This window comes from Pongo abelii, chromosome 5 (assembly GCF_028885655.2).
Source record: "Pongo abelii isolate AG06213 chromosome 5, NHGRI_mPonAbe1-v2.0_pri, whole genome shotgun sequence".
Taxonomy (NCBI): domain Eukaryota; kingdom Metazoa; phylum Chordata; class Mammalia; order Primates; family Hominidae; genus Pongo; species Pongo abelii.
In genome coordinates this window covers 131,709,476-131,725,343 of record NC_071990.2, presented here as the reverse complement: position 1 = coordinate 131,725,343, position 15,868 = coordinate 131,709,476, and the positions used below count along the sequence as shown (strand labels likewise).

The window sequence follows — 15,868 nt, the reverse complement described above, 5'->3', positions numbered from 1 at the left end:
GCATGCGCCTGTAATCCCAGCTACTCAGGAGGCTGAGGCAAAAGAAAGGCTTGAATCCGGGAGGTGGAGGTTGCAATGAGCCAAGATCGTGCCACTGCACTCCAGCCTGGACGACAGAGCGAGACTCCATCTCAAAAAAAAAGGAAAAAGAAAAAAAATGTAAAAATATGAAATTGAAGTTACTATGACTGTGCTCACCACTTTTTCCTTCAAATTTATTGGAGGTGTTGTGAATTACAGACAACTCTGATAAGTCTTGCTAGATAAAAAGAACCAATGGAGACACTAATTTTTATAAAAGTAAGATTTTAATAACTTAAGCCATAGGAAATTACTGATCTTGAATTCTTGTATGTACAAAAACGGCTGTTTCAGCACAGTTCTCAATTGCAAAAATGTGGAACCAACCCCAAACCCCATCAATCAACAAGTAGATAAAGAAACTGCGGTATATATACGATAGAATACTACTCAACCATAAAAAGGAATGAATTAATGGCATTTGCAGTGACCTGGATGAGACTGGAGACTATTATTCTAAGTGAAGTAACTCAGGAATGGAAAACCAAATATCATATGTTGTCACTCATAAGTGGGAGCTAAGCTATGAGGATGAAAAGGCATAGGAATGACACAATGGACTCTGGGGACTCGGGAAAAGGTGGGGAAAAGGGTGAGGGACAAAAGACTACAAATTTGGTGCAGTGAATACTGCTCCAGTGACGTGTGCACCAAAATCTCACAAACCACCACTAAAGAACTTACACAGGTAACCAAACACCACCTGTTCCCCAATAACCTATGGAAATAAAAATTTAAAAAAAATAAAATAAAAATAAATCCTTATAATTAAAAAAAAGATGGCTGTTTCATATGGTTTAGCATAATGGATAGAGACAGCCCCTTTTGGTGTGTTTCACCTGCTTGGTGTCTGCTAGCTTTGTAGATGTCACTCCCTTTCAGACCATGATGTATGAAAAAAATTAATAGTTTTGTTCTAAATATCTATGTTTCCTAAAACGAAGGAAAACTAGTGCACTTATGAATGTTTAGTAAAGGCTAAGCCCTTGCATCTCATACACAATTTGCTTCAAGAAAGAATGCTTTTCTGTCATTTATTTGACTCAGCTGCCTAAATAACCTTTCCAAAGCATAGAACATACTTTCAGTTCAGTGACTCTCCCAAGCTTAAGCATATCTATAAACTCTTAACATTCTAAGCCTTTCTGCGATCTTCAGACCCTGTCTCCTGTGGTTGCTTACCATGTGGTTCCTATTCCAGGCAGCATGGTCCTCCCTGAGGTTCCAAAACATGACTCGTTTATTTCTGGTTTTTTACTTTGAGTTCGTTATATTGATCCTGCTTTCTCCAGCTTCTTTGCTATCTAAACTATGTCCAGTATTTAGGTTCCAAATCAAGATCCATTCACTTCCAGGACACTGTGGGAAAATCCAGCCCCAGAGTGCTTTCTAAAGCATCCACCATGATTGGCTGTATATCATATTCTGCTTATCTGTGTATCATATCTTCTTAGTAAGGCTTCTAACTTCTTTAGTGTATCATCATCCACCCCGCTTTGGGCTATCTATCTAGGCAGTAAACATCTTGGTGACTAACATATGCAAAGTATTTGAGTTGAATATTTCAGTTTTTATTTCATGTGGTCTGGTGATGGTTGGAAGAATATCATCAGGCCATAGTGGATGAGATGTTATGTTCCATTGGAACACCATGCTGCTATTGAGACACCTGAGTATAAAGAGATCCCCGGAGAACCTCCGACAGCCTGCGCACTGAGAGAATGGGGTGGAGCCACGGAAGTTCACGCGGTCTGCAGCGAGGAGGACCTGGCCCCTCTTATTCTGGTGTGGGAACTTGGAATTCAATCTGTGAGGCGAGCAGCATATACTACTAGCAGGACTCTCGCTCTGCTGAGAGCCACTGTTTCTACTTTTTTTCCTTTTCGCCTAATAAATTCCATTTTTCTGACCCTTCAAAGTGTCTGTGAGCCTAATATTTCACGGCTGTGTGACAAGAACCCAGCTCTTAGCTGAACTAAAGAGAGAGTCCTACAACACTATCTCCTCCCATGGTAGCGAGACTGCTACCCAAGAGAATTGCCCAGACCTTGTTTTATGTGACAGCCACATCCTTATTTTTGTACCTCAATTTTCCTTCTTTTTTACACGCCCGGCCTGGAACTGATTTGTGATAAATGGTTTGTCCCTTCAAGTTCAGCCACGGTAGGAGATACTTTTTCTCAGGGCAGAATGAGGTATTGATCCAGAAGAGGGCATATGCTGCCAGCAAAACTTTTAGGAATCTTTTGTTGTCTCAGCTTTTGGACTTCAGAGGAATAAAGCTAAAAATGCAAATAGAAAGAAAGATGACAAAAAGTTTTCACATTTTCTTAAAAAGTGCTCTTTTGTGGTTGAATGTTTTGTATGTTTTATCTGATGTTTTATATGTTAGATTGTCACTTGAAGATTATAAATCACGTTCACAGCAGGTGACCCTATTATCTTCCTTTGTAGTTTTAACAAATTTATTAAATAAAGCTTGCCCATATTTAGGCTGCTTTAGCTGAAGTCTTACCTCTTCTTGGCTTTAGTTAGATGAAGCCCTTTAATATTTAATACAAATTTATTTTCTTGATTTATAATTCAATCAAATAATGAGAATGGTTTAGCAGGAGCATTCATACATAATGTATTATTAATTCTTCTTAAAAATTATTGTGCCTTCAACTATTTAGAGATAATGCTTGCCTTCACATTTTGAAATATTTTCAGATGTTTCTGAAGCTCAGAATAAAGCTACCAGATATATCTTTTCTCATTTGATATATAGTTTATGCCTTCATGGTGTAGAAGATCATAAATAATATATCCATTATTTATGTGAGAAGAAGTTGTAAAGTTACTACTCAAAGATGTTACATTGTCTAGCCAGTGATATTGTTTTATTAACTCTCCAGAAAAGCTACTAGGCAAAAACTATATGCCTTTTTATTTTATTATGTTTGTATGATGTTACAATTTAACCTGTTTTGTTTTTCCCAGAAGTAGAATTGTGGTAAAAATCTGCAAATTTAAAAATACGTGATCATTTCCAAGTACTCATTTTATCTTCAAATTTCCTTTTATCCATCGATGACTACAAGGCAGATCTTCTGCTCTGCATACCTTTTTATCTTCGAGTTTAAAGAATTGTTTTATTTTCTCTTTATTTTCTATTTTTTCACTAAGTCCTAATCTTCGCAAGGAAGCCAGAAGTGTGACAGAAAGGTGTGATTTTTAATTTACACCAGAGTCTCGCAAATAATGACTTTTCACACCCTGCTATTGCTGCTTAGCCTGGGGAGGAGTTCTATGGCTACTGTTTGTCATAGCAAATTAAATCCACTGCTGAAATTCAGAAAGATGTTCTTCTATATTTAACCCTTGTTTTCAATTTTTCAAGTTGGTGTTTGTGAATACTTATGATTATGGGGCTTAATACTTTGAAGTCTACTTGTTTTCTAGGAAATGATTCTTGAAGACTATCTTTCCAGCTTGTCACATATGCAAGGTAAACCTGTTTCCCCTTTTCCACTATTCTAACTATGATGTTGGTAATTGTAACTTATTTAAATATACAAAAATGAAAAATACAACAATAGTTCCATTTAAAACTTCCATCAATAAAATTTAAATTCACGACTAACAACCATTTTAATCTTTCCTAATGATTCCATTTCTCCAAGAGTAGCTTTTTCCTTGGTCTTTATAGAATAGTCAGTATCTTAATGTACAAGTAAATCTATATCATTTAGATTGAGATTTGAAATTGCCAAGTAAAGATAAAAGGTTAAAACGTTTTAAATTTATTTCAGTGCCCCCCCACCCCACCCTGTCTCCAAGTCCATCAGAGGTCCTTTGGATTGAATTACAAAAACAAGGAATAAGCTTCCTTAGGGAAATAGTTTTAAGTTTTCTAAGTGGTTGGAGACAAGTGGCATGCAAAAATAACTGAAATAGTTAAAGAATATATCTTGCAAACTTTGCCTATGCTTCTTTCACAATAATTATTAACATAAATAATTATTTTCCAATTTTGAATCTACCCAATTAAGTAAAAAGTTTTCAATCAGTGTGGTAGTTTATCCTAGTTATCTTACCAATCATAACAGTGTCCAGTAAAGTTCTAGAACTCAGAGGGATATGTAAGAATTGTATTGGAAGGAAGGACAGAAATATTCAGATTCTCCTGAGAAATTTGGGCCCTACTTCCTCTCCTTGCTAAAGGAAAACAATGAGAAGCAGCAAGTTACAATCTCCTTCTCCTAGCTAGGACAAGCAAGGGGTTAACCAGTCTCGGTTTACTAAGTATCTCTGTCAGGCTTTTATCTGATCCTTCCTCCCTTCCTCCCCTGCTCACCCCTTCTGTAAATGTCAACCACTTCCTGAGGAGCCTGGTAGTGGTGAATTTCACACCTTTCTTTTCTTTGTGAAGAAACCTGGGTGTTAATGGTACAGGATTGGGTACCATTGTATGTCTCTGGCTGTCTGTTAGTAAAGCTTAGGGATGCCTGTGGAAAAAAAGTAGGAGAAGGTGAAGAAATTTGAGAAATGAAATACTAGGAAATAGGTTTAAATCAGGTCTTTATTTTTAAAGTGAGTGTGTGTTTTGTTAGCAATTTTTAAATGTACATTGTAAAAATAGTAATTTTAAAAAAGCTTAACATTGAGAGTATAAAGGAGTCTAGCAAAGGAAGGGGCTGACTGTTAAAAAAAATTAAGGCACAATCAGAAAGAAAAGCTGGAGAATTCTCTGACCTTTTGCTCTACAGGTGTATTTACAGGAGACAGCAATGGAAACCTGGTCAGTTGAGCAGGTCTGCAGTTGGTTGGTGGAGAAAAATTTAGGAGAGCTAGTTCATAGATTTCAAGGTGAGTTGTTTATGCTTTCCAAAAATTTTAATTGAGCAACCTAGATATTCTGATGTCCTCTGTTACTGAAAATTACTTTTGTTGCCAAATGTCTGTGTGCATGTAAATGTGGATGTGGCATTGCCGCAGTAGAGAACTTTTCATTTCTTTATGGACTGTAGCAGAGTTTCCACTTGAAAGTAACGTCCACAAGAGAATATAATATTTCAAGAACTCAAATAAAATAAAGTCTTACGGGTCACTTAAAATACATATTTGATATATGCATTTAATATTGCTTTTGTTCTTAAGTAATACAGTATGTATTTTGTGTAGTGTTGGGTTTATAAGGTTGAATACCGGCTAGGAGCTATTACGAAGAATAATTTCCTAAGATTTTTTTTCCTTACAAAAACAATACCAGTTAGAGAGAATTAGAATGAGAAGGGTGTTAATGTGGAAATAATAAGTTTTTATTGTGATTCCATGTTCTGGTACTTTCTTAGGAGTAGGCATTGATTTGGAATTATGCAACATTGGAGTTTTATCTTTGTCAAAAATATGGATAAATTTATAATGGCAGGGGACAAGTTTAGATGATCCTTTTATCACTAGAGGTAATTTTGCCTCTTCAGAATGCCTGTGTTTTGTCGGAAAGTCATGTAGAAACTAACTTTTTTTCTTTTTCCCAGAGGAAGAAGTAAGTGGGGCCGCTCTTCTTGCACTTAATGATCGGATGGTTCAGCAACTGGTAAAGAAAATTGGGCACCAGGCTGTTCTGATGAATTTAATTAAAAAATACAAGCAGAACACTCAAGGACTGAAGTCCCCAGAAAACCCCAAAGAGGCAGCCCTGGTCATGCAAACAGAAGCAGCTCGAGAGTGAGTATGTTCATAAATGGCCTTATTTTTTTTTCCCAAGCTTTCCCAATGATGGCTAGAGCATGACGTTTGGGTTTAAAGCCCTCTGAAAACTGTGACCGTTTTCAGCTAGATTGTATGTACAGTATTTCGAATATTTGAGCAAAGGGCACTGTAAAATTTTAAGAATCAGGAAACGTTTTTATTCACCATTTTTTAAACACTGATTCCAATCATTAGGGAAGTCCTATTAGCAAGGAGTTTCTATATAAAATGCTGTGGAACAAGCAGGTGAAATAGATATGTAACACAAGGAGAAAGGGGATCCTGAAGCTCTGGTTTTAAAATCAGAGTTTGGGAAAGGCATCTTGATTGCTTCTTTGCTTTTCCCAAAACTATTTATTTATTAATCTATTTATTTATTTTCCTAGGATTTCTTAGAGTAATGAATTTATACTCTTCTCTAGATGCCTTTACAATGTAATTTGCTAAACACGTTATTGTCACAAGAGTTTTCTAACTTTTTAAGAGTGTCCTTTTAATAATGAACACAATGAAACACCCCAAAAAATTATGTAGAAAAATTGGTGGTGGCAGATAAAAGCTCTGAAGTTTGGGGACGGTTTTGTTTGTTTTTTAATCACTGACTTCTGCAATGAAAAGACATGATAAACAGGATTTATAAGATTAAAAATTTCATTTTACACATCCATCTATGCCCTGGGATCATTTCGGCCATTCTGATTTGATTTTTCCATTTTCAAGATTTTTTTGAAGGGTTTCTAAGATTAAATAAATTTTAAAGACTTTGATGATTGATAAAATCTATTCTATGTTTTTACTTTAATTTTTTGAGATTAGAGTGGTAATAATAGAGATTTCTCTTTCTCCTTGATAAATAATATAATGGTAGAGACCTGACATAAGCAAGTTTATTTCTAGAATATTTGAATATTTGGGACATGGAGGGGAATAGGTGGCCTTGAAGGGATGGTATAGAGCTGGAATGGAAATTCTACTAATTGATTTTTTTTAAAAAAAGCTTTTTGTGTTTTTTAGAGATGGGTCTCAGTCTGACCCCCAGGCTGGAGTGCTGTGGCAGGATCATAGCTCACTGCAGCTTCGAATTCCTGGGCTCAAGCAATCCTCCTGCTTCTGCCTCCCAAGTAGTTGGGATTACAGGCACTCAACACCATGCCTGGCTAATTTATTTTTATTTTTATTTTTTAAACAAATGGTGGTTTCACTATGTTGCCCAGGCTGGTCTCCAACTCCTGGCCTCAAGCCATCCTCCCACCTCAGCCTCCTAAAGCGCTGGGATTACAGGCAAGAGCTGCTTCACCCGGCCCCTAACCGATTTATTTGAAGGATTTCTAAACATTGTTTTGGCATAGCTATGTAAAAGAGGACACTCTTGAACATGTAACTTTTGATGAAGTTCCCATTGCAAGCTTTTACTCCTTCCCAGCAAAGGAAGGATAGAAACCTGAAAGAGAGATCGAAGTAATTTCCTTGCATTTTGGGATGAGTAGGACTTTTGAGCTGGAAGTTCTCTTCCATTGAGTGGAATCTTGAAATTGCCTTAGGCACAGCTTAGAAGAAAACAGGCAGTCTTGTTTCCACTGCAAATCAGTTTATAATGTTCTCAAGTAAAAGAGAACTGGTTGGACTGCCAGGAAACCTGGGCTTCCTTCCTGGTTCTGCTACTGACTTGGATTGATTATATTAAATGTTGGCATTCTCATTTCTTCATCCGTACATTGTGAAAAGTAATATGGTACTTACCTCCTCTTTAATTCACACTGATGTTAGGAGTATCACGGTCTTTGAGCAAATCTGTCCTTTTTCTCCTAGACTAAAATAGTCCTGTGTTAAGTATGAAACTTTGTTAATTGGGTTAACTAGTTTCCAACATGGCCAAGACTGGGACCACTGTTTGTCTGGGGGTTTATGAGTGGGGACTTTGCACTGTACCCATAAGCAGCTGACTCACCTTAGGGATTTGTTTATCTTGTATTTAGATTAAATTATTCTGGTGCAGAATTACAATTGCATGTGAGAAGAGAATACTTATTGCTTTATATTTGATTAAAATCCTTGTTGGTTGTATTTGCTTATTGTCAAATGTATTTATTATATTGTCACTTGACAATCATCAAGTGAGAATGATAGTAGAAAGAGGCATGAGAATATGCTGTTTAATTAAACCCCCTTAGAGGGTATTTTAAAAAGATAGGAAAGTTGGTGTACGGAAGAACCCTGAAGCTAGCTATCAAGACGCCTGATTTTAACCCTCTGTTATGATATTAGCCCCTCATCTAGCCTTGGAAATTTGTCTGACCCCTTTTAGTTTTAGCTTCTTCAACTGTAAAATGAAGTAGGTAGAATAAGTGTTACCTTAGGTCCCTTCTAAAGAGTCTGTGATGGCATTCTAGATCTGAGATAGCAGATAGGTTTCCATTTGAGTACAGATTCCCTTTAATGGCTAGTGGTTGCCTGTGTGAACCCAAAAGTCTGTGAGACAGGTCTCAATCAATTTAGAAAGTTTATTTTGCTAAGGTTAAGGATCCGTCCATGACACAGCTTCAGGAGGTCCTGATGACATGTGTCCAATGTAGTCAGGTACAGCTTGCTTTTATACATTTTAGGGAGACATAAGACATCAATCAGTGTAAGATTTACATTGGTTTGAACTGGAAGGGCAGGACAACTCAAAGCTGGGGCTTCTAGGTCACAGGTAGATTTTAAATTTTTCTGATTGGCAGCTTGGCGTGGTGGGTTATGCCTGTAATGGCAGCACTTTGGGAGGCCAAGGCGGGCAGATCAGTTGAGGTCAGGAGTTTGAGATCAGCCTGACCAACATGGTAAAACCCCATCTCTACTAAAAATACAAACATTAGCCAGGCCTAGTGGCGGGTGCCTATAATCCTAGCTACTCGGGAGGCTGAGGCAGGAGAATTGCTTGAACCTGGGAGGCAGAAGTTGCAGTGAGCTAAGATCGTACCACTGCACTCCAGCCTAGGTGACAGAGTGAGACTCTGTCTCAAAAAAAAAAAAAAAAAAATCTGATTGGCAATTGATTGAAAGAATTATTATCAATAGAAAGGAATGTCTGGGTTATGATAAGGGGTTGTGGCGACTAAGATTTTCTCATGCGGATGAAGCCTCCAGGTAGCAGGCTTCAGAGAGAATAGATCATAAATGTTTCTCTTTTTTGTTTGAGATGGAGTCTTGCTTTGTCACCCAGGCAGGAATACAGTGGTGCTGTCTCGGCTCACTGCAACCTCTGCCTCCCCGGTTCAAGCAATTCTCCTGCCTCAGCCTCCTGAGTAGCTGGGACTATAGGCACATGCCACCATGCCCGGCTAATTTTTTGTATTTTTAGTAGAGACAGGGTTTCACCATATTAGCCAGGATGGTCTTAATCTCCTGACCTCATGATCCACCTGCCTCGGCCTCCCAAAGTGCTGGGATTACAGGTGTGAGCTACCATGCCTTGCCCGTAAATGTTTCTTATTAGACTTAAGGTCTGTGTTGATGTTAATGCTGGTCACCTTTTCCGGAATTCTAAAAGGGAGGAGGGTATAATGAGGCATGTTCAACCTTCCCTTCCCATCATGGCCTGAATTAGTTTTTCAGGTTAATTTTGGAATGCCTTTAGCTGAGAGGAGGAGTCCATTCAAATGGTTGGCGGCCTTAGAATTTTATTTTTGGTTTATACCTGGCATTTTTTTTTTTTGATGGAGTTTCACTCTTGTCGCCCAGGCTGGAGTGCAATGGCATGATCTCAGCTCACTGCAACCTCTGCCTCCCAGGTTCAAGTGATTCTCCCGCCTCAGTCTCCCAAGTAGCTGAGATTACAGGCACCTGCTACCACGTCCAGCTAATTTTTGTGTTTTCAGTAGAGACAGGCTTTTGTCATGTTGGCCGGGCTGGCCTCAAACTCCTGACCTCAGGTGATCCACCCGCCTCGGCCTCCCAAAATGCTGGGATTACAGATGTTGAGCCACCACACCCAGCCTGGCATGTTATTTTGAAAAGGATGCGTAGGCCACATCTGGGCAGGCTATTTAGTATCCTGTTGATACCTCAGCAAATGATGGGGATGTGAAATAGGTGGGCATATTTGCAGTTGCTTTTTGTTGTTGTTCTTGTTGAAACTGGTAGAAAAATCATTGGTCAGGAAGGTGAAAAACTGAGTTCAAATCCTGGCACTGCTACTGAGTAGCTCACCAGGAGTTGCTTTGCCTTCTAGGCTTCAGTCGCATTACTTGGAAAATAAGGGAGCTAGCGGAGTATGTTTCTAAGATCCTGAGGTTTCACAGATAATAAAATGTCTCCCAAAATGGCAGAGAGCAGAGTAGGGATCTGGCAGAGTTTACCATTTAATTTTGCCAACAAGAATATTAGCTAAAAAAGATACATTCTACGATCACCATCATTTCATAAAGGAAGGTATTGTCTTAATGCCATTTAAAAATAGGATAGATTGGTGAAAACAGCATTATGAACTGGCATCAGTCTGCCTGCTGGCACGTAGGAACCACTGAATTAGATGACGCCAGAGGGGCCTTCTTTCCATTCTCTTAGTCTTGGGTCTAATGTGGAACTGGGAAGTGGACACAGACCATGATGTTTACTCTGGGCTGGTGCTACCCTCAGAGCTGCTGTGAGATCAATGGTCATATCATCTCTTGAATAGTGCCTGACCCACCACTTCTTTCTTAGTTACAGGGATGAAGAGTCCTCCAGTCCAGCCAGCCATGGGGAGCAGATGCCATCTTTCTATCCAGCTGAAAACCTTGATAATGGACTAATTGACCAAAGAGTATTGAAACAGAGGTGGGGGTACCAACTTTAAGACAGTTTAAAGCCAAATAACATTCTTCTCTATTTCTTTTTGATAAGGTTTCATATATTTAGATGTATTTCTAATTTGAAACTTTTTGTTTTCCTGGAAGGGAATATATTTTTATCCAGCGATAAAGATATTTGGTAAAAGATGAAGATTAAATTTTCTGGTTTTTGTGTTGGAAAAGTGAAGTTTTAGAATGATAGTATACATCTTTCAAGTATACATTCTTAAGGAAAAAGAGGATTTCTCTGTCATAAACTCTTCAAGGTGATTGGCAGCAGTCACAAAGATGGAATTTATTCAATGAATAATGTTCTATTAGAATATCCCTTGGCAGAGTTTTTGTTTTGAATTTTGTAGTTGTTGCTTTAACTTGACTCTCCCGATAGAGGCAGGTAAGCATTTGCTTTATATTCCAGTTATTTTAGTAAACATTTTCTCTATGTTCCTATACTGGGTTTTACATAGTGTATATTTCAATATATGGATTACAACTGAACAAAGGAAAAACTGTAGACTTAGAGAACCACACGTAGGATTTGGTGCTGAGATGGTCATAGGTAAGATGTGATACAGAGGTCACGGCATCCCCTAGAATAGCGGTTCCCAACCTTTTTGACACCAGGGACTGATTTCATGGTAGACAATTTTTCCAAGGACAGGGGTTGGGGGGATGGATTTAGGATGAGTCAAGCACATTCCATTTATTGCACGCTTTATTTCTATTATTATATTCTAATATATAATGAAATAATTATACAACTCACCATAATGTAGAATCAGTGAGGGCCCTGAGCTTATTTTTCTGCAACTAGACAGACCCATCTGGGGGTGATGGGAGACAGTGACAGATCATCAGACATTAGATTCTCATAAGGAGTGCTCAACCTAGATCCTTCACATGCACAGTTCACAGTAGGGTTTGCACTCCTATGAGAATCTAATGCTGCCACTGATCTCTCAGGAGGCAGAGCTCAGGTGGTAATGCCAGTGATGGGGAGTGGCTATAAATATAGATGAAGCTTTGCTCGCTCACCCGCTGCTCACCTCCTGCTGTGTGACTTGTTTCCTAACAGGCCATGAACCAGTCTGTGGCCTGAGAGTTAAGAACCCCTGTCCTACAGCATTTCACGGCCATCCTACCCAGGCAATCCATGCATCCATAACTCATATTACATATTGCCTCCAGTCACTAACAAGCAAATGCAATGCCTTAAACATAGTTCATTGAAAAGAGAGGCTGTCACCTTGCACAGAAAGAATAATCGGGCAATAGCCAAGCAAGGATGTGGTCCTTCAGTTTTCACAACCCCTTTACACTATCAGCTCATTTTGCCCACAGAGCAGTACTGCAAGGTGGGTGGGCATTATTCTCTCCTTTTTGTAAATGAGTACAACCGAGATTTAGAGCAGTCAAAGGATTTCTAACTATTTTTTCCAAGTGGGCTGTTGTTGCCTCAGCACAGGACCTAGCCACCCTCAGCATGAGAGCTCAGGGGACTGAGGGCAACAGCCTTGGACTCAGGCCTGCAAGGCCCCAGAAGCCCTACGAGTGCAGAGAAGAGCAGCACCTTTGATGAGGAGTTCTTGCAAATGGGCTTTGGCTCTGGGCTCTCCTCTCCGCTCTTTTTCCCTCTCTTCAAACTTGGACCCCACCTCCAGCTCCACAGCCTCACTGCCTCAAGATCTCCCAGTGTTAAAGTCCCACTGACTCTTGTTTGGGGTGGCGACCAAGAAGGTGGAAGGGTATGTCCTAGGTGCAAAATCCATTGCCTTGGTCTTCCTGGATTGAACTATGATTCAGAAAGTGGAAATTCATTTGCAAGGTGGCTTCATTCCCCTCCTTCCCGCTCATGGGTGCTGGTTGATTCCTAGAACTTTCCCGTGATTGGCTCCACGTGCATGTAGTAAGCCACGAGCTCTCAACTACCCCTTCCAAGAGGAAGCTGCTAAATGCAGCCAGTCCACATGTCTATAACTGTGGAAGTGTGGGTAGAGTTGGGGAGAACAGTGATTAGCCCCATTGCTACCTACCCTAGTAGCACTGTGTCTCTGTATCCTCATCTGCAAAATGGAAATAGTAGTGATACTTTCTCATGGTGTTGTTTTGAGCATTAAGAATAGATAATGCCTGCCAAGTTCCAAGCATAGTGGAAGTGCACAGAGGGCACTAGGTGTACAGCCATTTCTCCAGCCCTGCTCCTGGAGGTATTCCTACTTTCCTTAGGGCGCTTTTCTCTGCCTACTTGACACAGCAAATGAGGATGCAACCTTCTATACCTGTAGGTCTTTTCTTTTCTTTTCTTTTTGATGAGATGGGGTCTCACTCTATCACCCAGGCTGGAGTGCAGTGATGCAATCAGGGCTCACTGCAGCCTTGACCTTCTAGGCTCCGGAAATCCTCCCGCCTTAGCCTTTGGAGTAGCTGAGCCCACAGGTGTGCACTACCAGGCCCAGCCAATTTTCTAATGATTTGTAGAAATGAGATCTCGTTGTGTTGCCCAGGCTGTCTTTTATCCTTTCTAAGCCCTCTGACATTTGGTCCTCATCATACTCCTGTGATACTGGCTAGGCAGGGTTATTATTCCAATTGTTTTCACATGGCTCATCAAAGAAACAGCCCCACGCTTAATGGCATCTCACATTCTTCATAGCACCTGGCAAGGGGGAGGAGAAAAATAGGACTGGCCAAGAAATGGAGAGAAATAGAAGGGTTTGGAAACTAGAAGTGGCACGCCCCTATCTTTATCTCTGGTCATAAAGTCTCTCCTAAGCCCTTTACCTATCTATTTACCACCAGCTGCCCATCTCTGCATACCGCACCTTAGAATTAATGTTTCAAAAAGTAAACTTATCTTTCCTGCCTTAATATGTATTTGGCAGTAAGAAACAAAAATCCACTCACAGTAAAGACAAAGGGAGTTTATTGTGAGAAAAGCATTTCCCAGCATCCAAGGGCAGAACAAGTAAGTTCCCGAGCATGAAGAAACAGGTGCTGGAAAGCCAGTCAGTGAAGTGGTCCCTGCTTTTCTCACAGGTTGTCTGTGTCTCCATTCTGCTTCCCTGTCTAGTCAGCCTCATTTCCTTGCTTCTCCCTACAAGGATAGATTTATCATACTACTTCTGGCTGTTCTGCTCCCCTCAAACTACCTGGCATACAACTGCCTTGCCCTAGTACCAACTCCAAAGGAAATGCTCCCTATAAACAGCTCGGGTCCTCCCAGCCAATTGACTCTGTCTTTCAGTGTTGCTTTGTTCATGGGCCCAGCGTGAATCAGGTGTCCCCTCCTGGGCAATCAGCTGTGTGGGATGAGGGGCCCATAAAGACAGGGTGAAGTGTCTATTTTAAATATTTCCCCTATGGCCCTGCCCTTTATCCAGGGCTGTGGGCTGAAATGGGGCAGAAGATTCTCTCCACTCCAATGTCCTATCTCAGATGTTGGCTCCCACCATCCAACCCTGTGAGCCAAAGTGTTGGAGCCACTCTTGGTCCCTTTCTCCTGCCCCTCTGCCTAGGGCACTATTCAGTCAACAGTTGTTGCTTAAGGGCTCACTGTATGATTTTCGCGTCATGGTGTGTGGTTCCCTTCCTCTGCTCAACATCCTTCTATAGAAAGCCTCTGGTGACATTCCAGACCAGGCACGGAGCCCTTCCTCTGTGTATAGTATCATCTACTTATCTCGTGCTTGACTGTAAACTAGCTAATGAAATTGATAACTTTAAAGTTTGTATTCTCTCATTAGACTGTAAGTGCTTCAAGGACAATGACCATGTTTTTTCTTGCTGTTGTAAACCCAGCATTTAGCTTGGCTCCTCGCACATAGAGGCTTAATAGGAGCTTTAAAATGGAACTTGGGGCTGGGCATGGTGGCTTATGCCTGTAATCCCAGCACTTTGGGAGGCTGAGGTGGGTGGATCACCTGAGGTCAGGAGTTTGAGAGCAGTCTGGCCAACATGGTAAAACCCCGTCTCTACTAAAAACATAAAAATTAGCCTGGCATGGTGTCATGTACCTGTAATCCCAGATACTTCAGAGGCTGAGGCAGTAGAATCACTTGAACCCAGGAGGCAGAGGTTGCAGTGAGCTGAGATCACTCCATTGCACTCCAGCCTAGGTGACATAGTGAGACTCTGTCCCAAAAAATAAAATAAAATAAAATAGAACTTGGGATGTGTGAGCCAATGAAAGACTGAATACACTTTCATAGGAAGGGATAAATGTTTGAATAACATCAATTTTTTTAGATCTTTTAATATAATCCATATACTAATTTTTTTTTTTTTTACAGAGCCAAACTCCAGGGGTCTATAAGCCATTCCTCCATAACAGGCTTGAAATTCCGAAGATATTTGGCTACATGGCTTTCTTGAAGCCAGCCTTTTTCAAGAGGTAGAGAGAGGTGGGAAACAAGTGCCAGCTTTTGGAGTCTCACACATTGGGTTCAAATCCTGACTCCTCCACTTGTCCAACAAGTGGTCTCTGAACCATGTCTCCTGCACCTCAATATGTAGTCCTGTGAGGTCCCAATGATAGAACATATCAAAGCACCTGGCAGCTGTTACCACACCTCACAAGGTGGCAGTTACTATTCTTGTGATATTTTTTTCCTCTGTTCCCTGAAATGAACATATTCATTCCATCCTGATTGTGTGCTGACAAAAAAAAAAAAGGCCTTGAAATTCACCTACTCTGGCTCTTGGAATGATTCTAATAGTAGTGAAAATGAGGTGTGTGTTCCAGTGGGTGAATTGGGTGTCCAAGGAAATGCTAGAGTGCTGTGGCACATTGCAGTTTTCTCCAGGGACAGCAGATACTGTGCCTTTTTTTTTTTTTTTTGAGATAGGGTCTCGTTCTGTCACCCAGGCTGGGGTGCAGTGGCGCTATCTCAGCTCATTGCAATCTCCACTTCCCAGGCTCAAACAGTCCTCCCACCTCAGTCTCCTCACTGCAGGCATGCGCTGCCACACCCAGCTAATTTTTGTATTTTTTGTAGACAGAGGGTTTCAACACGTTGCCCAGGCTAGTCATGAAGATACTGTGCTCTTTACTGAATTGCTTAAATGCGCTTTCTGGAAGGAGGAATTAATAGGTCCCATCTTCATCATGTGCTGGTGATTTTTTGGGAAGAGCTTTTTTTGCAGTGTTATTCTTTGTTTTTTTGTCTACCCTATTTGAAACTGTTCACCTCTCTTTTAGTAGCTAATAAGGCATGAAAGTAGGTAAACAGGTAGAGGCTTCC

General features: G+C 40.4%; 1 protein-coding gene across 7 annotated transcripts in view; it reads left to right on the top strand.

Annotated features, from left to right (window-relative positions):
- SAMD3 (sterile alpha motif domain containing 3) overlaps positions 1 to 15,868 on the top strand; it is a 218,340-nt gene that overhangs the window by 141,821 nt on the left and 60,651 nt on the right. For all 7 annotated transcript variants that reach the window (XM_054558160.2, XM_054558158.2, XM_024249072.3 and 4 more), the window contains 4 exons: positions 3,526 to 3,571; positions 4,833 to 4,932; positions 5,604 to 5,793; positions 10,501 to 10,614. In XM_054558160.2, the coding sequence (XP_054414135.1) occupies positions 4,854 to 4,932; positions 5,604 to 5,793; positions 10,501 to 10,614 (383 nt within the window). In that variant the 5' untranslated portion in view covers positions 3,526 to 3,571; positions 4,833 to 4,853. The remainder of the gene's footprint in view (positions 1 to 3,525; positions 3,572 to 4,832; positions 4,933 to 5,603; positions 5,794 to 10,500; positions 10,615 to 15,868) is intronic.